At 44.8% G+C, this 23,713-nt stretch overlaps 1 protein-coding gene across 4 annotated transcripts in view; it reads left to right on the top strand.

Annotated features, from left to right (window-relative positions):
* The window catches only part of ODAD2 (outer dynein arm docking complex subunit 2), a 184,304-nt gene that overhangs the window by 75,740 nt on the left and 84,851 nt on the right, over positions 1-23,713 (top strand). For all 4 annotated transcript variants that reach the window (XM_005290932.5, XM_065586859.1, XM_065586860.1 and 1 more), the window contains 6 exons: positions 207-353; positions 587-796; positions 966-1,202; positions 4,771-4,881; positions 8,320-8,474; positions 19,645-19,887. In XM_005290932.5, coding sequence (XP_005290989.2) covers positions 207-353; positions 587-796; positions 966-1,202; positions 4,771-4,881; positions 8,320-8,474; positions 19,645-19,887 — 1,103 coding nt within the window. The remainder of the gene's footprint in view (positions 1-206; positions 354-586; positions 797-965; positions 1,203-4,770; positions 4,882-8,319; positions 8,475-19,644; positions 19,888-23,713) is intronic.

Genomic DNA, 23,713 nt, shown 5'->3' on the forward strand with positions numbered 1-23,713 from the left:
TGTCCTTTTAATTATTTACTACTCCCTCAATTTTTGTATCATCTGCAAACTTTATTAGTAATAATTGTATGTTTTCTTCTATGTCGCTGATACAAATGTTAATAGTATAGGGCCAAGAACTGATATATAGGGTCAGTTTCAGTATGTTTATATAATAATAAGGTTGTGTTTTACCTGTAGCTATAATAATTTTTACATTATTTTAGGGAGGTAACCAGACAGCTACAGTAATTGCATTATGTTCAATGAGAGATTTTAACTTGGCTCAAGAAACTTGTCAATTGGCCATCAGAGATGTTGGGGGTCTTGAAGTACTAATTAATTTACTTGATACAGAAGAAATTAAATGTAAGGTAAGTAAATTTGTCTAAATAAATTGACCTTGTATATGCTAGCTAATATTAGAATGCTCCCCCCCCCCACACACACACATCCCATGGAATATATGGTATAAAGAAGTGTTGTTTAAAGGGTTCCATGTAAAAGAGAGAACATGTTAGATAACCCATTCTTTTAAATGATTGCTAGCTAAAATGAATATATATTCTTAAATAATGCCTCACATTTAATATCTTCCTCTCTTTAGATTGGTTCTTTAAAAATCCTGAAGGAAATTAGTCAGAATTCACAAATCAGACGTACAATTGCTGATTTGGGGGGCTTACAAATTATGGTGAAAATACTAGATTCCCCAGATAAGGATCTGAAATGTTTGGCAGCTGAAACAATTGCTAATGTTGCCAGGTTTAAAAGAGCACGAAGGACAGTAAGACAGCATGGAGGAATCAAGAGACTAGTAAGTAGATATTAAAATCAGCACATTTACTGTATTTATATATTTTTTCCACTTTATAAGTCATTTGTTAGCCAGAAGAAAAAAATAGTTGTATATCATTAAAATGCAATATAATTACATTCTTCCTGATTAACAGTAAATACACTAAGAATTCTTTGGTTTTTGTCAGGTTGGGCTGCTGGACTGTGTTCCATTGGGATCAGCCAATCTGACTCCACATCAGGAAAAAGATATTGAAGTAGCACGCTGTGGGGCTTTGGCGCTCTGGAGCTGTAGCAAAAGCACCAAAAATAAAGAAGCAATTCGTAGGGCTGGAGGCATTCCATTGCTGGCTCGGTTGCTAAAGTCCCCACATGCAAACATGTTAACACCCGTGGTGGGGACATTACAAGAGTGTGCATCCGAGGTAAGCCAAATAACTACTTAGGCTATGTGTACACTTATGGCAGCATTTAGAGTACAGGCACTACATGTGTAGGTACCGCGGTGCCAGGACAGGCAGGAAGCCTGCCTTAGTAGACCTACTGTGCCGCTGACCGGGAGCCCACGCCCCAACCCCGTGCCCCAATCCACTGCCCCAGCCCTGAGCCCCCCCAAACTCAGAGCCCCATCCTGAACCCCAAAGCTGTTATCCCCAGCCCCATCTCAGAGCCTGCACCCTCATCCCAGAGCCCTCACCCCCCTGCACCCCAATCCCCTGCTCCAGCCCTGAGCACCCAAACCCAGAGCTCCCTCCTTGCAGCCCAAACCCCTCATCCCCAGCCCCACCCCAGAGTCTGCACCCCCAGCCCAGAACCCTAACCCCCTCCTGTACCCCAACTCCCTGCCCCAGCCCAGAGTCCTCTCCCACACCCAGAATCCCTCATTCCCGGCTCCACACCCCAGCCCTCTGCCCCAGCCCTGAGCCCCTCCCACACCCAAAACCCCTCCCCAGCTCCGTTGTGTCACAGGCATCAACAGTTTTCTTCAACTGGGTCACCAGAAAAAAAGATTGAAAACCACTGCTCTATTCTATTTGCCTAAGCCATGCCTCATTGATACCGCTATTTACACCTGCTGGGTGTGTGAAGTGTAAGTGCAGTGTAGACATACCCATAGTTTAACTAGTCTACTTCTAACCTTTTTAAACTGATGGCTTAAAGTCAACCTGGACAACCTACCCTTTGGAAGAACGCTGTAGGACAGTCTCTATTCCATCAAGTAGTTTGGTCCCATCTAAAGCGCAACATTGGACCAAGGAGAGTGGGTACTGTGGGTGTGCCTTATACAAGTTTTTTAACGAAGGTCATGGCTTATGAGGCTGTAAGGCCCAGTCATCACATAATATTTGTGCTGGAGGCCAGGATTGATTTGTGAGAGAAATTATATGAAACTAATATAGTTCAAGATTTTCATTTTTGTAAATTTTTCATATTTGACAAAAATGTCTGTTTTTGTTGCAAGAAATTTGAAAAGTGGATTTTCAAAAGTTGTCACAGCTACATCCTGCCCCAGTAATATATTTAAATGGCAGAAAGCTGAATTGGAAACACAATATTCTTAGGGAGGAAAATGTGGGAATTCAAAATATGTATAAGGCTACTAGTAGATCAATGGACAGGAGGATGATCCCATCACAACACAAGTTAAATAGTTTACATTATGCATGTGCTTTATACAAAACAGCATCTTATCAGTCTCAGGAGGAGTAAAGGAAAGTGTATGATTTGCTTCAAAATTTCCATTACAGATTGTACTGTCTTGATGTATCCAGGTTTTAAAAACTGCCAAACTTTGAGCTGTTTTGCTGTGTGTTTAAAATGTCTGTCTAAATAAAATATGGTCAGGAAGATTGCTCTAATGGTCAGAACTTAATAATATGCATTTTACAACTTTACAATGACTTTTCTTTCTTCAAAAAAATGGGCCAAATTCTGCTCTCATGTACATTGTTGCAATACATTGGTATTTCAGTGCCATTTTATTAGTGTACCTGAGAGCATAATTTGGTCCTGTGTTTAAGTATAGTAAATATCTTATTTAAACCAATGAAAGCCAGGAAATTCAAAGTTAAGACTGTGACACCCTGGTTTTAATTCACCTTGTAGTTCCTAACTTTGAATTTCCTGACTTTTGTCACTTTTCAGACCTTAACATTTAAAAATAGTGGTTTATATTTAAAATGGACAAGGTATTTTAGCTCTATATAGTAATATGGAACTATATAGAGAATTGCTATTATAATAAGCACAGAATTCTTACAAGCATACTATTAAAATTACACACAAAAACTACATTAGTAGATCATTAAAGTTGCAAAGTCATGAGCACATGATTTCATATTATTTTTTCTACAGGAATTCAGTGCACAGTTGATGGAAAGTGCTGAATTACTCAGTGGCTATTCAATATTTAGTTTTATTCTCATTGTTCAATGTATGGCCTTAGGCCTTATATACTGCACACTGTTCAAACCCTGCTGTGAAGACAAAATTATTACTTTCCTCATGGTCTTAGAACTATAGTAGCTGAGTGCTTCACAAATATTAATTAATTTTTCTTCATAAATTCCCTGTGAGGTGAGGGGGTGGTATTATCGCTGTTTTACAAAGGGGAGTGGAGACACAGCAATATTAAGATCAAACGTATCAACTAATTATGGGTGCCCAATTTGGGACACATATGACCCGATTTTTCTGAGTACTTACCAATATATAGCACTTACTTGTGCAAAGCATAGTTCTCATTGACTTCACTTTCTAATTGTGAGTGCTCTGCAAATCAGACCCCAGATTATTAAATTGGACATCCAGAAAATGAGGAATATACACAATTAGTGATCACCTCTGAAAAGTTTGGTTTCAGTGATGTGCTTAGCATCACATAAGAACTCTGTGGCAGAGGTATGGATAGAATCCAATTCTCCAGGGTAGCATTCAGCTGCTTTTACCATGAGAACCTCCTTTCTCTTTCTGTAATCCCCTGTTTCATTTTCTACATACTTTCTAAATTATGCAATAAATGTGGCAGGGGTCCTATGGAAAACAGCCTCCTTCACTACTCAACCCTGGTCCATTTTGTGCACTTCATGAGGCAAGGATGCTGTGGAAAAATGGTATATGACCTTGTAATTATAGACTGTATCATAACGCTAAGCACAAGGGGGCCAAATTAAGGAACCTCTCTGAACAAAGGCCACCATTCTGCCACATTTCAAGTCCCTGCTCTACAGCATGAGAGCACTAGATATTTTCAAAGAAAGGTTGCAAGAATTTTTTAACATGGGCAAAACAGCTTATTTTCCCCTAGCCTTTTCTTGGGAATAGCTGAACCATTTTGGTTAAAATTTTCAAAAAAAAAAAAAAGAAAGAAAAGAAAAAAGCCAGAGGCTCCTTGCATCCAAACAGTTAAAGTTCGGCAAAGTTATAAGCAAGTGAAAACAGGGTCTTGTAATGGGAAGTGTTGGGCAGCCTTCACATAGGCAGGGCAACCAGCCTTACTTATAAGGAGGGAAACAGTAGCTCTATTCTTATGTGATTTTGTTACTTAAAAAAATTCACACGGAAGAGAGCGTTGAAAAATATTTGACTCAAACAGGAATAAACTATTTTGAAGTAAATGTCTTGAATGTCTTCCAGAGCCATGGAAGTTTGACAACATGTATTTATGATTGGCGTGGGTCATGCATGCCCCATCCCCTTTTGGGATGGGGCAAAGGTCATTATAGCCCCATGGCCAAGTCTACACGACCTCTCTGGATCTCAGAGTAGTGCGGCCTAGAGGCCAAAGTCAGTAGAGCCGCCCCCCTGTGCAGCCTAGCGGACAGAGAGTTAGTCAGATTGGTGACTCATGCTTAAACTCAATGCTTAAAGTTACTCACAGGCACAAATCTTTGCAGGATTAGGAGCTACATTAATAGTGCAGTAGTTTTTGGGATGACAACAATCTTATTATTTGTTGATATATGTAACTAAAAATGTAACTTGCATTCATAGCCAAGTTACAGACTTGCAATCAAGACAGAGAGGATGATTGAAAACCTTGTGAAAAATCTGAGTGGTGAAAATGAGGAACTTCAGATGCATTGTGCCAGTGCTATCTTTAAGGTAAATGTGTGATTTTAATCATCAGTTCATTTAATGCTAGTGTTTCTGTTTGTTTTCATGCAGTACATACTATAAAGTTCTCTTATATATGTGGAATAGTAAAGTTCTACTTGAAGAAAATATGGGTGGTTCTGTGGTTTAAATTTTCTGAGTTTTTTCTATTTTACATCTAAAGAGATTTATCTGTAATGTAATGATTAGTTATTTTATCCCTAAAAATAATCATAGTATGCTGATATGTCACAATTCTGCTCTGACATACGGTTGCCAGGTGTCCGGCACTGCCAACTGGGCCGTTAAAATTCTGGTCGGCGGAGCAGCAGGGGCCTGTGGCTAAGGCAAGTTCCCTGCCTGTCCTAGCTCCACGTGGCTCCCCAGAAGCGGCTGCCAGGTCCTTGCAGTCTCTAGGTGCATGTCTGGCCAAGGAGGCTCCGCGCACTGCCCCCGCCCCGAGTGTTGGCTCTGAAGCTCCCATTTGGCCAGGAACCACAATCAATGGGAGCTGCGGGGGCGGAACCTGCAGGTGCAAGGGCAGTGTGCAGAGCCCCCTGCCTGTCCATGTGCCTAAGGGCTGCAGGGACCTGGCGGCGGCTTCCTGGGAGCTGCAGTAAGCTCTCCCGGAATCCTGCACCTCCTCACACACCCCACCCCCTAGTCCTGAGCTCCCTCCTGCACTCCAACCCTCTGCCCCAGCCCGGAGTCCCATCCCACACCCAAACTCCCTCCCATAGCCCGCACCCCTGCAACACCCCAACACCCTACCCCAGCCCCAGAGCCCACTCCTGCACCCCAAACTCCTCATCCCCAGTCCCACCCTAGAGCCCACACCCCCAGATGGAGCCCGCTCCCCCTCCCACACTCCGAACCCCTGACCCAGCCTGGAGCACTCTACTGTAGGGTTACCATATTTTGTGCCTCCAAATGGAGGACACTCCACGGGGCCCCCGGCCCCGCCCCCGGCCCCGCCCCAACTCCGCCCCCTCCCCAAAGTCTCCGCCCCCTCCCCTGCTTCCCGCGAACATTTAATTCGCGGGAAGCCTGAAGCAGGTAAGGGGGAGTGTGGGGGGAGGAGGCGCGGCCCAGGCTGGCCCCCCGCGGCTCCAGCCTGGGTCGGCTCGGGCCCTGGGGTGCCGGCCCCGGCCGACCACCCCCGGCCCGCCCAGCACTGCCGGCCCCCGGCGGCCCGGCGCACCCCCCCCTATCCCCGACCGGCTCCGCGGCCCCGCGCACCCGCCCCGCTACCCCGGACCGGCCCGCGGCCCCGCGCACCCCCCTGCTACCCCGGACCGGCTCCCCGCCCGGCCCCGCGGCCCGGCGCACCCCCCCGCTGGCCCCCGCCCGGCTCCCCGCCCGGCCCCGCGGCCCGGCGCACCCCCCCGCTGGCCCCTGCCCGGCCCCGCGGCCCAGCGCACCCCCCCCCCGCTACCCCGGACCGGCCCCCGGCCCCGCGCCCCCGGCTCCCCGCCCGGCCCCGCGGCCCGGCGCACCCCCCCGCTGGCCCCGGCCCGGCTCCCCGCCCGGCCCCGCGGCCCGGCGCACCCCCCCCCGCTACCCCAGACCGGCCCGCGGCCCCACGGCCCGGAGTACCCCCCGCTACCGCGGCCCGGCGCACCCCCCCCGCTACCGCGGCCCGGCGCACCGCCCGGCTCCCGGCCCGGCCCCGCGCCCCCGGCTCCCCGCCCGGCCCCGCGGCCCGGCTCCCCGCCCGGCCCCGCGGCCCGGCGCACCCCCCCGCTGGCCCCGGCCCGGCTCCCCGCCCGGCCCCGCAGCCCGGCGCACCCCCCCCGCTACCCCGGACCGGCCCGCGGCCCGGCGCACCCTCCCGCTACCGCGGCCCGGCGCACCGCCCGGCTCCCGGCACCGCGCCCCCGGCTCCCCGCCCGGCCCCGCACCCGGCCCGGCACCATGCCCCCGGCCCCGCGACCCCGGCCCGGCACCGCACCGGCCCCGGCCAAAGAGGCCCCGGCCGAGCCCTCCATCCCTCCCTCCCGATTTTCCCGGACATGCCCGGCTTTTGGGGATTTCCCCCCGGACGGGGATTTGAACCCCCAAAAGCCGGACATGTCCGGGAAAATCCGGACGTATGGTAACCCCACTCTACTGCACCCTGAACCCCTCATTTCTGGCCCCACTTGGAGTCTGCACCTCCAGCTCAGAGCCCACCTACTGTTCTCGAACATTTGAGATTATGATTTCATGACCTGTTTGCATTTCAAAATTGTCACTTTGTAAAATAGTTGGATCTTCTAACAGCGGGCTGTTATTTTGTCATATTAAGTAAGATGGTGATGTAGTAGGAAACAGACCCAAATTCTGTAACTGGTGCTGTATGTGGAGTCCCCTTTGTCCCTGCAGAACCCCCTGATATCAGATTCAGCCTGTGCAGAGCCAGTTGCAGTTTTGAGGCCTAAATAGATGTATCTTAATAATATCGGTGCAGTGTTAACCTCAAGTTTTATAAATATCAGGTACAAAACTAACAGACAATGTTTGCATCCAGAATTTGAGCACTCAATACTGGTTGATTTCAGTAAGAATTGTGTGCGTTCAATACCCTGTAGGATCAGATCCCTCGAAAGCAATTAAGATAGCAATGGTGTAATTCTGGCTGAGATGGTAGTTTTCATTCAAAGCTTCTATTTTCAATACTTTATATCTTCCCTGATAATGACTTTCTGAGCAGAAAGATTTTCTATTTGTCTTAAGATCAGTATTATTTTTTGTGGGGGAGGGTAAAGTAAAAAAATATCCATTCATCATTGGAGTGTTTTAAAAAACTGTTTTTCATCATTTATGAAACATTTTCAGATTTTGTTGCTGCTGTTCCTTGCCAGGCTTAAAATGATTTAATGGTTTGGAATTAAAATTCCAAACTTTGCCTGTATTGTAATAAAAAAATGTATGGTATGTAGTAATGAGGAATAAATGCTTTTTAAGTATGAACAATTAATTAATGAAAAATAGCATATGTTCAGTGTTTTATTTTTGTTTGCAATTTAAGGGCCAATTTTTTAAAAATGGAAGCCTGAAATCTACAGACAAAAATATACATAACATGCATTTGTAATTGCACATACAGTAGTTCATTGCACTAGTCTTTTGTGTGCACACATACCCATTTGCAATTTGCTTGCACAGTTGTGTTAATTGCACACACATTTTCTGTGTATGCGTTTTGTGCAAGGACCTGTGCCTTTGTTTTCTGAACATTTGTCTGAATTGTTCTCTATTGTTATGTACAGTTCTGAACCCTCATTTCTTTATTAATTTTGTAATATGAATTAAATTAGAAAATATATTTTGAAAATATTTTAGTAAATAAAATAATTACATAAAGTTCCCTATCAGTTGGTATCAGTCACTGTGGTAATACACCAGACTTCCTGGGCCATTGTTTTATACATTTTAAATATTCTGTATATTTAATTTGTTGTGTAGTGTGCAGAAGATGAGGAGACGCGTGACCTAGTTAGGCATCATGGAGGCCTACAACCACTTGCTACTCTACTCAGTAACTCTGAAAATAAAGAACTGTTAGCAGCAGTGACAGGAGCAATCTGGAAGTGTGCAATCAGCAGAGAAAATGTGACCAAGTATGGGTAACAACTTAATTTTATCAAATATATGTATTCTATTAGTATCTTTTTATTTTATGGGCTCATTTTGTCTTAAACATGGGTACATAGTAACATCACTAAAGTAACCTTTATTTGCCCCCATATTCTATCTGGTGTTGGCCCAACTATAACCACTTGGGCAGGTTATTACTATTTACAGCATAAATAATCTGCATTTGTGGGTGATATGCAATTGCCATTGCCAGATTAGAAGGGTGTGCACACAAATGCATGGGCCTACGCCCTGACTTCTAATGCATCTCCTCCCACCCTGAACCTAAGGGCAGCAGTTCCCATTGCAGAAGTGGCCTGTCCGTGGGTTTTGTGGGTTCCGCACATTTTACCCAAGCCTTTTGATTTTCTGTTATACATCATTTATATCTTCCTTCTCTATTGATATTTTTGAAATTGTTTGGCTGTTTCTTTATTGTCTTGTGCTGTTAATATATTTTCTCTTGGAGAAACATTACCCTGTTCAAGAGGAACAGAGAACTAGGAAGATTTCCCTAGGAGGCTAGCTATGCTAATTGCATTGTTATTGTAATACACACCAAGTTCTGAAGGTCATCTTTCAAGAAAATAATCCTAACCCTTCTGCCTGAACTTCAAAGATTCTGTTATTTTTCACAAACAAACAAACAAACAAACAGATGCACAGCAAAATTCTTTATGTACCTCGTCCCTGGAAAGTAGTGAGCATCCTTCACTTGTATGGACTTCAGTAGAAACCTTCTCAGCTATAGGGAAAGCAGAGAGAACAACTCTGGAGAAAGAAAACAGAATAAGAATTGATATGAAGAGATACACAGACTACAATGTCAATCAAAGTAAGTACTGTAGTATAATTATCAGATAAGACACAGGTTAGATTCAGCCTGATGTATCTTGTCCTTGTTGCCATGCTGTATTCTGGAAAGTTTATGAAAGAAAAATAATGGTTCTTCTTCGAGTGATTACACATGGCCATGCCACTGTAGGTGTGTGCGTGCCTCATGCACTGTTGTTGGAGATTTTCCCATTAGGGCAGTGTGAGTGCCCTCTGGTGCTTTGCACCACTGCATGCAAGAATAAAGGGCCACACTGCCCCCAACCACCTCAGTTCCTTTCTACGTCAGTGATGGTTATTGGAGCTGTGATCTTTGCATTTGCAAGTCTTCCATCCCTTCTTGTATATATGATACCTATCATGTTAGTTAAGCCTAAAGTAGTGTATTTTGTAAATAGTTAGTGACTAAAGTAAGTTTAGTTTAGTTCTTAGTGAAGCTTGGTCTCTGGTGCCTGTTTGGGTAACAGGCCCGGTACCAGACTTGTGTTGCATTCTCCCAGTTTCAAGGCCTGTTAGTCTTGAGGCAAACTTATGCCAGTGAGCGACCCAGCTGCTTTAAATGTCTGGGGGAAGTGAATGTAGGTGATAAATATCACATTTGTAGAGGATTCAAACTTTGTTCTAAAAAGGACACAGCTGCCAGGCTCAAGTACTTACTCCTGGAGCCTGCCCTTCGCCTTCCATTGGAACCATGCCACTCGGAACAGGTACTGAGCATGTCTGAGTCTTCAGGAGTGCTCTGCCTGTTCTAGCTGCATCTATAAGCAGACGGTCCTCACTGGTACCAAAGAAAAGACTTCATAAGTCCTCAAAGGACTCAGTATTGTGGGCCTTTGAAATCTGCAGGCAAGGCACCAATTGGAGGCAAGGACACTGAGGGTATCCGAAGAAGAGGCACCCCCCCAGATAAAGCCCGCATGCAAAGAGGGATTGTTGACTCTGGAGTCCAGGAAGGGCCCACTAAGACCAATCCCAGGACTGGTGCAGCTTGCAGTACCACAGAGTCAGGAGCCTTTGCTGGTGCTGTCTACATGTGAAGTGTTCAAGGCAGCTCAGGAACTTCTGAACTTGTCAGCACTGGATTCACCCACGGTGCAGGATTCCTGCCTGGTACTGGCATCAGATGTGTTAGATCCTTTGATGCCATGTCCAGCCCTGGTGCACCATTCAGTACTGGTGGCTGTTACTGTTGCTGCGTCTCAGCAATTTCCAGCGATTCAAGGAGGAAGCTCACGGTGATTTCGCTAGTGCCTCCATCACCAGACTTGCAGCCAGTCTCCCTGATACTGATGGGGGTCAGCTCCCTTGTGGCCAGAGGAAACGGACTCACCTTCCTCACTGGACTCTGAGATTGGTTTCTATGCTTCCAGAACTGAGCAACACCAGCACCCCAGTGGGGTGCATATCCACCATGGTTCAGATCCCAACCCAATGACCAATGGGCCAGCACCTTTGTGGGTGCCACCTCCATATCAATGGCCCTTTTAGAGTCCTTGGGGTTTCTGCCCATGCTCTACGACATCCCCACTCCCTTCCTGCCCTCCCACATTGAGTAGACCCCGGGACACTTGCAACAGGGCTACCATTCCCCCCTCTCTGGGTACTGGGACCATTACCAGAGAAGGAGAGTTGCTTACTTGGGACTGTCCTGTGCAAAAGTTGGATGAGGGACCTCCTCAACAGCCACTAGCCTCTTAGTCTTTGCCGTTATTTCTATCCTCCCTTCTTGCCCCCCCTTCCTCCTCCCTCTTCAGGGACCACTCTCACAAGAATGTGCTACTACAGGAGATCCAGTCTCTCTTCCTAATAGGGGCCATAGAAGAAGTTCCCGCGTCTTTCCAAGGAAGGGGATTTTATTCCTAATACTTCCTAATCCCAAAGGTAAAGGGGGGCTTCAGTTCTATTTAAGATCTAAGACAACTAAACAATTTTCTGAAGAAAACCAAATTCCTAATGGTTACTCTTGCTTCTCTTATACCCTCTTTAAAGACTGGGGACTGGTATGCTGCTCTTGACTTAATGGGTGCTTACTTCCATGTGGCAATTCATTGGAGCCACAGAAGGTTCCTCAGATTCATGGTCAATGAATCCCACTATCAATTCACAGTTCTGCCTTTCAGCCTGTCAGCAGCTCCTCGCATGTTCAAACAGTGCATGCTGGTAGTAGAGGCATTCCTGCGAAGGTCGGAAATCCATGTGTTCCCTTATCTGGATGACTGGCTAGTGAGAGGACGATCCAGGTCTCAAGTACTCTCCAGCATACCCAATCAGCCTTTCACACACTAGAGCTCCTAATCAATACAGAAAAATCTGTCCTGATCTGATTCAAAGAATAGAATTCATTGGGAGTGGTCCTGGATTCTGCACTGACCAGAGCATTCCTGCCACAGCATAGATTCCAACTAATGTGGCTCAGTGCACTAGATCTAAAGATGCATCGTCTCACCATGATTTAAACTGCCTCAAACTTCTAGGGCACATGGTGGAGTGCACTTACGTGGTCCAACATGCCAGACTGCATTTCAGATGACTGCAGAGTTGGTTCACCTCAGTGTATTCTCTGGCCCACCATCATATGGACGGAGTGATTCACCTGCTGGATTCTTGTCCTAAAATGGTGGATTGATCTATCGAATGTTTGTGCAGGAGTCTCCTTTGCTTCTCAACAGACACTCAGTTTAATCATGGATGCATCAGATCTAGATTGTGGAGCTCACTTAGGCTCCCTTCAAACTTAGGGGCTTTCGTCTTCCCAAGATCCAAGTCTTCATATAAATATCTGGGAGCTGCAGGCCAGCCATTTGGTTTACATGGCATTCCTCCTGCATATCACAGGGAAGAATTTGTTAGTTCTCACAGACAACACAGCAGCTGTGTTTTATGTAAACAAACAGGTGAGAGCCCGATAGACAAAGTTATGCCAAGAGGTGATCTCTCTTTGGAACTTCTGCATAGCCAAGTCCATCAACCTGAAACTGGCTTACCTTCCAGAGGTTCAAAATACTCTGGCAGACTGCCTGAGAAAATAATCTGCAAGTCACCATGAGTGGTCCCTGCATCCAGATGTGTCCAGGGCCATTTTCCAGTGCTGGGGACCTCTCCAGGTGGACCTAATTGCAAGAAAAGAAAACAAAAAATGTCATCTTTTTTGTTCCTGCGCGGGTCACAGCCCAGGATGTCTGACAGATGCTTTCTTCCTAACATGGTTAAAAGGCCTACTGTAAGCCTTCCCTACAGTTCCTCCCCTGCACAAGGTCTTGTCCAAAGTCAAGCAAGATTCTGCTCATGTTATAGTAAGTAATAGCCCCAGCATGGCCCCATCAATATTGGCTGCTCCTGAGAGATATAGATTCTAGGACTGGAAGGGACCTCGAGAGGTCATAGAGTCCAGTCCCCTGCCCACATGGCAGGACCAAATACTGTCTAGACCATCCCTGATAGACATTTATCTAACCTACTCTTAAATATCTCCAGAGATGGAGATTCCACAACCTCCCTAGGCAATTTATTCCAGTGTTTAACCACCCTGACAGTTAGGAATTTTCCTAATGTCCAACCTAGACCTCCCTTGCTGCAGTTTAAACCCATTGCTTCTTGTTCTATCCTTAGAGGCTAAGGTGAACAAGTTTTCTCCCTCCTCCTTATGACACCCTTTTAAATACCTGAAAACTGCTATCATGTCCCCTCTCAGTCTTCTCTTTTCCAAACTAAACAAACCCAGTTCTTTCAGCCTTCCTTTATAGGTCATGTTTTCAAGACCTTTAATCATTCTTGTTGCTCTTCTCTGGACCCTTTCCAATTTCTCCACATCTTTTTTAAAATGCGGTACCCAGAACTGGACACAATACTCCAGCTGAGGCCTAACCAGAGCAGAGTAGAGCGGAAGAATGACTTCTCGTGTCTTGCTCACAACACACCTGCTAATACATCCCAGAATCATGTTTGCTTTTTTTGCAACAGCATCACACTGTTGACTCATATTTAGCTTGTGGTCCACTATAACCCCTAGATCCCTTTCTGCCGTACTCCTTCCTAGACAGTCTCTTCCCATTCTGTATGTGTGAAACTGATTTTTTCTTCCTAAGTGGAGCACTTTGCATTTGTCTTTGTTAAACTTCATCCTGTTTACCTCAGACCATTTCTCCAATTTGTCCAGATCATTTTGAATTATGACCCTGTCCTCCAAAGCAGTTGCAATCCCTCCCAGTTTGGTATCATCCGCAAACTTAATAAGCGTACTTTCTATGCTAATATCTAAGTCGTTGATGAAGATATTGAATAGAGCCAGTCCCAAAACAGACCCTGCGGTACCTCACTCGTTATGCCTTTCCAGCAGGATTGGGAACCATTAATAACAACTCTCTGAGTACGGTTATCCAGCCAGTTATGCACCCACCTTATAGTAGCCCCATCTAAATGGTATTTGCCTAGTTTATCGATAAGAATATCATGCGAGACCGTATCAAATGCCTTACTAAAGTCTAGGTATACCACATCCACAGCTTCACCCTTATCCACAAGCTCGTTATCCTATCAAAGAAAGCTATCAGATTGGTTTGACATGATTTGTTCTTCACAAATCCATGCTGGCTGTTCCCTATCACCTTACCACCTTCCAAGTGTTTGCAGATGATTTCCTTAATTACTTGCTCCATTATCTTCCCTGGCACAGAAGTTAAACTAACTGGTCTGTAGTTTCCTGGGTTGTTTTTATTTCCCTTTTTATAGATGGGCACTATATTTGCCCTCTTCCAGTCTTCTGGAATCTCTCCCGTCTCCCATAATTTTCCAAAGATAATAGCTAGAGGCTCAGATACCTCCTCTATTAGCGCCTTGAGTATTCTAGGATGCATTTCATCAGGCCCTGGTGACTTGCAGGCATCTAACTTTTCTAAGTGATTTTTAACTTGTTCTTTTTTTATTTTATCTGCTAAACCTACCCCCTTCCCATTAGCATTCACTATGTTAGGCATTCCTTCAGACTTCTCGGTGAAGACCGAAACAAAGAAGTCATTAAGCATCTCTGCCATTTCCAAGTTTCCTGATACTGTTTCTCCCTCTTCACTAAGCAGTGGGCCTACCCTGTCTTTGGTCTTCCTCTTGCTTCTAATGTATTGATAAAAAGTCTTCTTGTTTCCCTTTATTCCTGTAGCTAGTTTGAGCTCATTTTGTGCCTTTGCCTTTCTAATCTTGCCCCTGCATTCCTGTGTTGTTTGCCTATATTCATCCTTTGTAATCTGTCCTAGTTTCCATTTTTTATATGCCTCCTTTTTATATCATGCAAGATCTCGTGGTTAAGCCAAGGTGGTCTTTTGCCACATTTTCTATCTTTTCCTAACCAGCGGAATAGCTTGCTTTTGGGCCCTTAATAGTGTCCCTTTGAAAAACTGCCAACTCTCCTCAGTTGTTTTTCCCCTCAGTCTTGATTCCCATGGGACCTTACCTATCAGCTCTCTGAGCTTACCAAAATCTGCCTTCCTATAATCCATTGTCTCTATTTTGCTGTTCTCCCTTCTACCCTTCCTTAGAATTGCAAACTCTATGATTTCATGATCACTTTCACCCAGGCTGCCTTCTACTTTCAAATTCTCAACGAGTTCCTCCCTATTTGTTAAAATCAAGTCTAGAACAGCTTCCCCCCTAGTAGCTTTTTCAACCTTCTGAAATAAAAAGTTGTCTGCAATGCAGTCCAAGAATTTGTTGGATAGTCTGTGCCCCGCTGTGTTATTTTCCCAACATATATCCGGATAGTTGAAGTCCCCCATCACCACCAAATCTTGGGCTTTGGATGATTTTGTTAGTTGCTTAAAAAAAGCCTCATCCACCTCTTCCACCTGGTTAGGTGGCCTGTAGTAGACTCCTAGCATGACATCTCCCTTGTTTTTTACCCCTTTTAGCTTAACCCAGAGACTCTCAACACTTCCGTCTCCTATGTCCATCTCTACCTCAGTCCAAGTGTGTACATTTTTAATATATAAGGCAACACCTCCTCCCTTTTTCCCCTGTCTATCCTTCCTGAGCAAGCTGTACCCATCCACACCAACATTCCAATCATGTGTATTATCCCACCAAGTTTCAGTGATGCCAACAATGTCATAGTTGTATTTATTTATTAGCACTTCCAGTTCTTCCTGCTTATTCCCCATACTTCTCGCATTTGTATATAGGCATCTAAGATACTGGTTTGATCTTTCCTCCCAGTTTTGTCCTGACCCTCCTTTCTCTCTGCCAATATAGCCCACACTCCCTCTCGTTTCCGACCCATCTCCCAGGTCTCCATGTTCCCCACTTACCTGTGGGCTTTGTTCACCTTTCCCCGTCGAACCTAGTTTAAAGCCCTCCTCACTAGGTTAGCCAGTCTGTGTCCAAATAAGGTCTTTCCCCTCCTCGAAAGGTGAACGCCATCTCTGCCTAGCAGTCCTTCCTCGAATAGCATCCCGTGGTCTAGGAAGCCAAAGCCCTCCTGGCGACACCATCTTGGCAGCCAGGCATTCACCTCCATGATGCATCTGTCTCTGCCCGGGCCCCTACCTTTGACAGGAAGAATCGAAGAGAATACCACCTGCGCTCCAAACTCCTTCACCCGTACTCCCAGAGCCCTGTAGTCACTCTTGATCCGCTCAGTGTCACACCGCGCAGTATCATTTGTGCCCACATGGATGAGTAGCATGGGGTAGTAGTCAGAGGGCTGGATAATCCTCGACAATGCCTCTGTAACGTCTCGGGTACGGGCTCCTGGCAGGCAGCATACCTCCCGAGATGAAATGTCAGGGCGACAGATGGGCGCCTCCGTCCCCCTCAGCAGAGAGTCTCCGACCACCACTACCCTGCGTTTCCTATTCGCAGTGGTGGCAGCAGACCTCCCAGCCTTAGGGGTACGAGGCTTCTCCTCCTTTACTGTAGGGGGTGATTCCTTCTTTCCTGTATCAAGAAGAGCATAACGGTTACCTATTACCACGGCAGGAGGGTTCGGAGCAGGGGTGGAGCGCTGCCTGCTGCCAGAAGTAACCAGCTGCCAGTGTCCACCCTGAGCCATCTTCTCCTCCACCAGTGGTGTATCAGCAGTTCTGTGTACTGGGACAGCTACCTCAGCTGTCTCCACATGGACACTGTCGAGGAATTGCTCGTGGATTCGGATGCTTCTCAACCTAGCCACCTCCTCCTGTAGCTCTCCCACCTGCTGCCTGAGAGATTCCACTAGCAGGCACCTCTCACATTGGATGGTCCCCCCAGCCTGGATATCAGTAAGTGGAAATTGCAAGTTACAGTCTCTGCAAAACCACACCAGGATCTGGGTAGAAGCATCCATGCTCAGGCGCTCTGTCTGGCTACAGGCACAGGTGGAGGAGACAGAAGCAGTGCTGGCACAGGTGTTGCGGGTCTTCCTAACCATCATAAGCCTCCCTCTGTCAAACTCCCGTCTGCAGCCCCCTGTCCGCTGAAAGGGTTGTTAAGCAAGAAGTTTTGAATGTAGTTGGTTTATAGGTTTTAAGGGGAATAAAGGGAAAACAGATAGAACCGGCAAGGGACACTCGCCCCCTTCCTGCTCCCCTTCCCAACTCCCTTGCGAAACTCCCTGTTAGCAGCCCCTGTTCGCAAAAGCTCCCTGGTTGCTTGTGCACTGCTTTATAAAGCCCTGGCCTGTATGAATGCCCCACCCACTGATTAAGGCTCAGCCACTTACCAGAGGCTTCTAGCTTTCAAACCTTCCTTTGAAGCTCACAGCTTCCAACTGCCAGCCACCGCACACGGTCCTTCAAACAACCAAACAAACAAACAAACAGACTGACAAACACAAGCTCAGCACACAGCAAGTAACCCCCAAACACAAACAAACACACACTACAGACAGTCACTTACCCCAAAATGGTGCTGTATTGCTCCTCCTTCACCTGGAGAACTCCCTTGCGAAACTCCCTGTTAGCAGCCCCTGTTCGTACAAGCTCCATATGGATGTGATCTCCCATGACAATGGCTCCATCCCAACCTACAAGCCCTCCACCTGATGGCATGGATGCTTTATGGCTGACATCCTCAGAACGAGATTGCTGTAAAGGAGTAAGTACAAGAAATTCTATTAAACAGTAGGAAGCCTTCAGCTAGGTCTACTTACCTTGCTAAATAGAAGAGATTCTCCATTTGATCTGTGCAAAGAGGCATTCACCCAGTCCAAGCTTTCCACTGTTATGTGCAACTGACCAGCTGACCAGAGTGGCTACATGCTCCAGATGTGCTCTGGTTGGGAGTAGACAGGAGATACTGGATCTCCTGGGCCTATGGGGAGAAGAGCCTGTGCAAGCACAGCTATGGACCAGCTGTAGAAATGTGGACATCTACAAGTAGATTGCCTGGGGAATGCAGGAAAAGCGATATGACAGGGATCAGTAACAGTACCATGTGAAAGCAAAGGAACTGCAGCTGGCATACTAGAAGATGAGGGAGGCCAACAGTCAATCTGGAGCCAAGCCGTACATACACATGCTGCTTTTACAAAGAGCTGCATGCCATACTTGGAGGACCCTCCATCACCACCCTTCACACCATCATTGATACCCCTGAGGAGCCTGAGTCACAGGCTCTTGTCATGAACAGCGAGGGCAAGGAGGAGGTGGAGAAGGGTGGAGGACATGGTACTGGGGAATCCAGCTATCCCATAAGCCAGGACCTCTTTCAGATTCCACCACATTCCAGTCAGTCTCTGGAGCACAGACAAGCCGAATGAAGGGGAAGTTACCTCGAGTAAGTGATTTCCCATTACAGGGATGGCACCCCCAATTTAGCAGGACATAGCTATTGACTTTTCATTAATTTACTCGTACTACAAGGGGTAGCGGTACAACAGAGAGAGGTAGAGTTGTTATCTACTTTTCGTTCCCTTATAGAGTTAGGCAGGGTGGCCATGTTTATGTACACAAGCATGTCCCTTGAATCCTCCTGAGAGGTTTTGCTGAAATTTTCATGAAGATATTCTGCAATCCTTTCCCAAAGATTTGTAGGGATCATTAATCATATTTACAAGCCATACTCGATGGGGACCACATCCTGAAAGAAATCTTTCCTGAACAACCTCTTCTGGCCTTCAAACAACCTCCCAACCTCACCAAACTCATCTTCAGAAGCTAGCTCCCCACAGACCAGGAAACAACCACTGAAAGCAAAACCAGACCTGCCATAAGAACAGATGCAAAAACCGTGGGCACATCTCCACTATTATAATAATAAATACCCCCCACAACACACCTTTCAAGATCCATGGATCCTACACATTCCTATCACAACATGTGGTGTACTTCATCCACTGCACTATATGATCCGTAACAACTATGTGGGTGAAACCAGATAATTACTATGCTCTTGAATGAGCTCACACAGAAAAATTATAAAAGAAAATATCATCTCTGGGTGAACACTTTTCAAAAGTGATCATTCCATATCTGACCTCTCAGTCCTCATCCTCAAAGGAAATCTGCACAACGCTTCTGTTCATAACTTTGCTAGACACTAAAAATCAAGAACTTTATAAAGACACTGGATTTATGTTTTATTACAATAATCATTAATCCACTAACCACCACCCCCTTTTTTGTTCTATGACTGCAATAATATTAACTGGCCACTCCACCTTGAATGGTCTCTTACAAAATGTGTTAACTACTTAAACTAAACAATCTGTTCCAGCTTGTATTTAGCTATGACATTCTGAGTATCTTTCCCAAACATGAAGAAGAGCTATTAATAAAAACTATTAATAAAAAATATTAAAAAGTCATAGAATCATAGAAGATTATGGTTGGAAGAGACCTCAGGAGGTCATCTAGTCCAAACCCCTGGTCAAAGCAGGACCAACCCCAACTAAATCATCCCAGCCAGGGCTTTGTTAAGCCAGGCCTTAAAAACCCCTAAGGATGGAGATTCCACCACCTCCCTAGGTAACCCATTCCAGTGCTTCACCACCCTCCTTGTGAAATAGTTTTTCCTAATATCCAACCTAGACCTCCCGCACTGCAACTTGAGACCATTGCTCCTTGTTCTATCATCTGCCACCACTAGCTCCATCCTCTTTGGAACCCCCCCTTCAGGTAGTTGAAGGCTGCTATCAAATCCCTCCTCAATCTTCTCTTCTGCAGACTAAATAATCCCAGTTCCCTCAGCCTCACTGTACTGTTTCACTGTCCATTACATTTCCATTAACTATTTTTGAATGAATAACACATGCAGTTGTTTGTTTAGCAATGCAATTTGTTTATAAAATGAAAACATTATCTTGTAACCTTAATACAAAGGAAATGATGTTTTTGTTTTTTTATTGTTAACATTTAGATTTCGGGAATACAAAGCCATTGAAACTTTGGTAGTACTACTGACTGATCAACCTGAAGAAGTCCTTGTGAATGTGGTTGGAGCATTAGGGGAATGTTGTCAGGAGCCGGCAAATAGAGCTATTATCCGGAAATGTGGTGGCATCCCACCCCTAGTTAATTTACTTACTGGAACCAATAAGGCACTTCTTGTGAATGTCACAAAAGCAGTGGGAGCTTGTGCAACAGAACCTGAAAATATGATGTAAGTTGCTCATCTTCATTCTAAATGGTTCATGTAAATGAAAAATACTGGCAATTGTGTTGGCTAAACATTGGACATTCTAACATGAATATAGTTAAGGTTGTTATACAAAATGAAAAAAAGGAGAGATTTATTTGCCATCAGATTCTGCATTTAAGTCACAGAATAGTTAATTTGTATATTGTCCCATTATACCAAATATGTGATGTATTATTTTAATATCAGCCAGCTCAGAATATTATTCATAACACACTAGTATGACCTCCTCTGCATTAAAACTCCAGTTAATTTCTCAGTTGTTTCACAGTGTAAGCACATTTATAGGTTTTGCTTTTGTCAGGTTAGTGTTGGCTTTATTCAGTGACTGTTTTGAACAATACCTGTATTTTTGGCTTTCCACAGAATGTGTATTTTTGTTATGTGTTACTGTAGATAATGCTATATAGAAAGACAAACATTTCAGCAGAAAAATACTTTATTGGAAGAAAAAGCTTTTGTGTTCTTGAAAGATTAGGATAAACCTTTAAAATTATTGATTTTATCCAGATCTGATTTAAACTTTCTAAACTAGTTTATAAATTCCTGTTTTCAAGTGCTCACAGCTGAGGACATACTTTTCCTCAACTTACCCTACATTGAGTAATTATAGAAAATTATAGAAAAGTTATAGTAACAGAAATGTGTTCAGTTAGCACTGTGAAAAAGGTTTTTTGAAACTCTTATAATAGGAATATTATTAGTATTTTAACTTGGAAACAAAAAATCCATGTTAATTCTCTTTATAAATTAACACACACACTCTTTCTCTTTTTAGGCAAGTATATAGCCCCCACCACCACCACCACCAGCAGCAGCACACACACAGAACCAAAGAAAAAAGTTGGTGTTTTATTCAGAACATTACTGCTCTCTGACTTGTTTTCTAATGTCAGATTTGTACAGCTTGCGAAAATCAAACTTTAAATTTTGTGAGAAATGTTCCAATAAAATATCCAGGTCTGCATTTAGTATGTCTGCTGTGTTTAGAACAGGGACATTTTCCCCAAGATTGTGGGCATAATTCCCTCCTCACACATGAGCATGGTCAGAAAGAGATAGTTGTCTTATTCCTCTGCTGTTCTGATTTGCATAATTCACTTGATATTCATATAGCACTGCAAAGATTCCTTTTGCTGAATAGGGCTTTTGTTTTCATGCTTTGGCTGTCACCCAGTGGCAAAAGCCTAGATAGTGCACAACTGTAAACATGGCATATATGAACAGTGTTAGTCATGTAGTATAAAAGTATGCATAAATGAAATAAACTCCACAGCATATTTCATATGAAGAATTGTAAGCATCAGCCGTATACACTAATATATTAACCCAACAGAATGAACATCATAAATCAACTGAGAAATTCAAACACCAATAAATATAAATTGACACTCGTAAAACCTCAGACATATTCCAGTACTCAAGGCTATCACTTCAAATACCCAGTATGGATAGCTTCATTCTGAAATGTGGTCAATCTAAGCACCAAAAATAACATAAGTTATTGCTAAAATTGTGGTCAAACAAAGTCCATCTTGTGTTTGAGAAGGAGAGAGTACAGGTTGTTTGGGAGGAAATTTTAAAAAGGGTTGCCAGGATTGGGTGAAGGAATTGAATCTCAAATTAGAATCATATGAAAATTTGTCTCCATTGAAATTCTTCTCAACACTAGATAACTAAGGAAGCAAATTTGTAGTCCAGGACTAAAATGTATTTTTTATTACTAGAAAAAAGCAGGCACAGCTAACTACTTACTATGAGCTAGACTGTGCCTTTCACACGTAACTCTTTGCAGACTGCAGTGCTGATCTGCTCCATCTCTCAGCAGTACTGGGAGAGATTGTGCTACAGTCTTTCCTAGGATTCAATCCTGCAAGATGCAGAGTACTCTAGTCCTGATCCAGAAAAGCAATTAAGTACATATTTAAGTCTAAGCATATGATTTAATTCCATTGACTTCAGTGGAACTAATCACATGCTTAAAATTCAGCATATGCTTAAATGATTTGCTGGATTTAGTGCTAAGCACCTTAAAGGAATGAGACACTAGAGTTCCCCATCATGCACGGCGGGTGCACACTCTGGGTCATCCATCGTTTTTCCTGGTGTACCAGTTCTGCTCCACAGACAGGCCAGAGAACTGAAGCCATTGCCCCTCTGCTTCCCCACACTATCCTTTTCTAGACAGTTTGGCTAACAAGGGAGATGAGGATAAACAGTCACTACCATATCACTCAATGCCAAACACCAAATGTGGGACATAATGTGTGACAAAACCAAAATGTGGGACACAAAAAAATTATTCATGCAGGAAACTTAAAATGCTATGGGGTTCATTCCTGTCGTATAAATAATTTTTTCTGTAAGTGTCAACAGAAATATGAGGGGATACCTAATATGTGTGGAAAGTAGCTAATTTGGGGGCTAAAATGAGTGACATTCCTTGCAATGAGAGACAGTTGAGAGGCATGATCCCTGTTCACAGGGCCTGCCATTGTGATTGGCTCATTGACTTTATTGAGGCCAGGATTTCACCCCATATCTCAAAATGCTTTACAGCGTTAATTAGTAGAATCATAGAAATTTAGGGCTGGAAGAGGCCTCAGAAGGTCGTCTAGTCCAGTGTTTCCCAAACTGTGGGTCACAGAAAATTTCTAGATGGGTTGCAGGCCTGGTGCAGAGAGAAGATTCTGGGGTGGGAGGTGTTGAAGAGCAAGTCCACCCTGCAGTGGCAGCTCCTGTCCTGGCTCCCCACTCCGGACATTGCAACCTGGTGCACAGGATCACACCACTTATCAGGTTTGGTCTGGTTGCTCGTCTGTTATGACAGATGAGCAGCTGGACCAAATTTTAGTGAATTGTGTTGTGATCTGGCACACAGAAGGGCACTGAGCCAAATCTGAATGGTGCTGCAACCCTGTGCGCCGGGTCATAATACTCAGAGCAGGGAGCCAGGCCCAGCCCTGAGGCACAGGAGCCACCATTGCGGGGCGAGTGTTGGCAAGATCACTCTCCAACCCCTGCCCCCACCCAGACCTCCCCTCCAGGCTGGGATTAGTCTTGTAGTGCTGTGGTGGAGGGCGCTGCTGGTCATTGCCCTCTTGGCAGGGCAAGGAGGAGGAGGTGGTAGAGAAAGAGAAGGACACTGGCCTGTGATTTTGGGGGGCCTCCCCAAATTTGGAGCCTTGGTGGGTCACAAAAAAAGACAAAATGCAATTGGTTCGTCATCTTACACAAAAGTTTGGGAACCACTGATCTAGTCTATCCCCTCCCACACTGAGGCAGGACTAAATATACTTAGACCATCCATGATAGGTGTTTGTTTAACTTGTTCTTAAAAACCTATAAAGACAGGGTTTCCACTATCTCCCTTGGTAACCTGTTCTAGTACTTAACTACGCTTATAGTTAGAAAGTTTTCCCTAAAATCTCCCTTGCTGCTGATTAAGCCCATTACTTCTTGTCTTGCCTTCAGTGCACATATAGAACAATGGATCACCATCCTTGCTATAACAGCCCTTAACATATTTGAAGACTATGATCAGGTTCCTCCTCAGTCTACTTTCCTCTAGATTAAACATTTTCAGTTTTTTTAACCTTTCCTCATAGGTCAGATTTTCTAAAGCTTTTATCATTTTTGTTGCTCTCCTCTGGAATGTCTCTAATTTGGCCATATATTTCTTAAAGTGTGGCATCCAAAACTGGACACAGTACTCCATCTGAGGCCTCACAAGTGCCAAGTAGAGCAGAACAGTTACCTCCCATCTTTCACATACAACACTCCTGTTAAT

This window comes from Chrysemys picta, chromosome 2, assembly GCF_011386835.1.
Source record: "Chrysemys picta bellii isolate R12L10 chromosome 2, ASM1138683v2, whole genome shotgun sequence".
In the NCBI taxonomy this organism is placed as follows: Eukaryota; Metazoa; Chordata; order Testudines; family Emydidae; genus Chrysemys; species Chrysemys picta.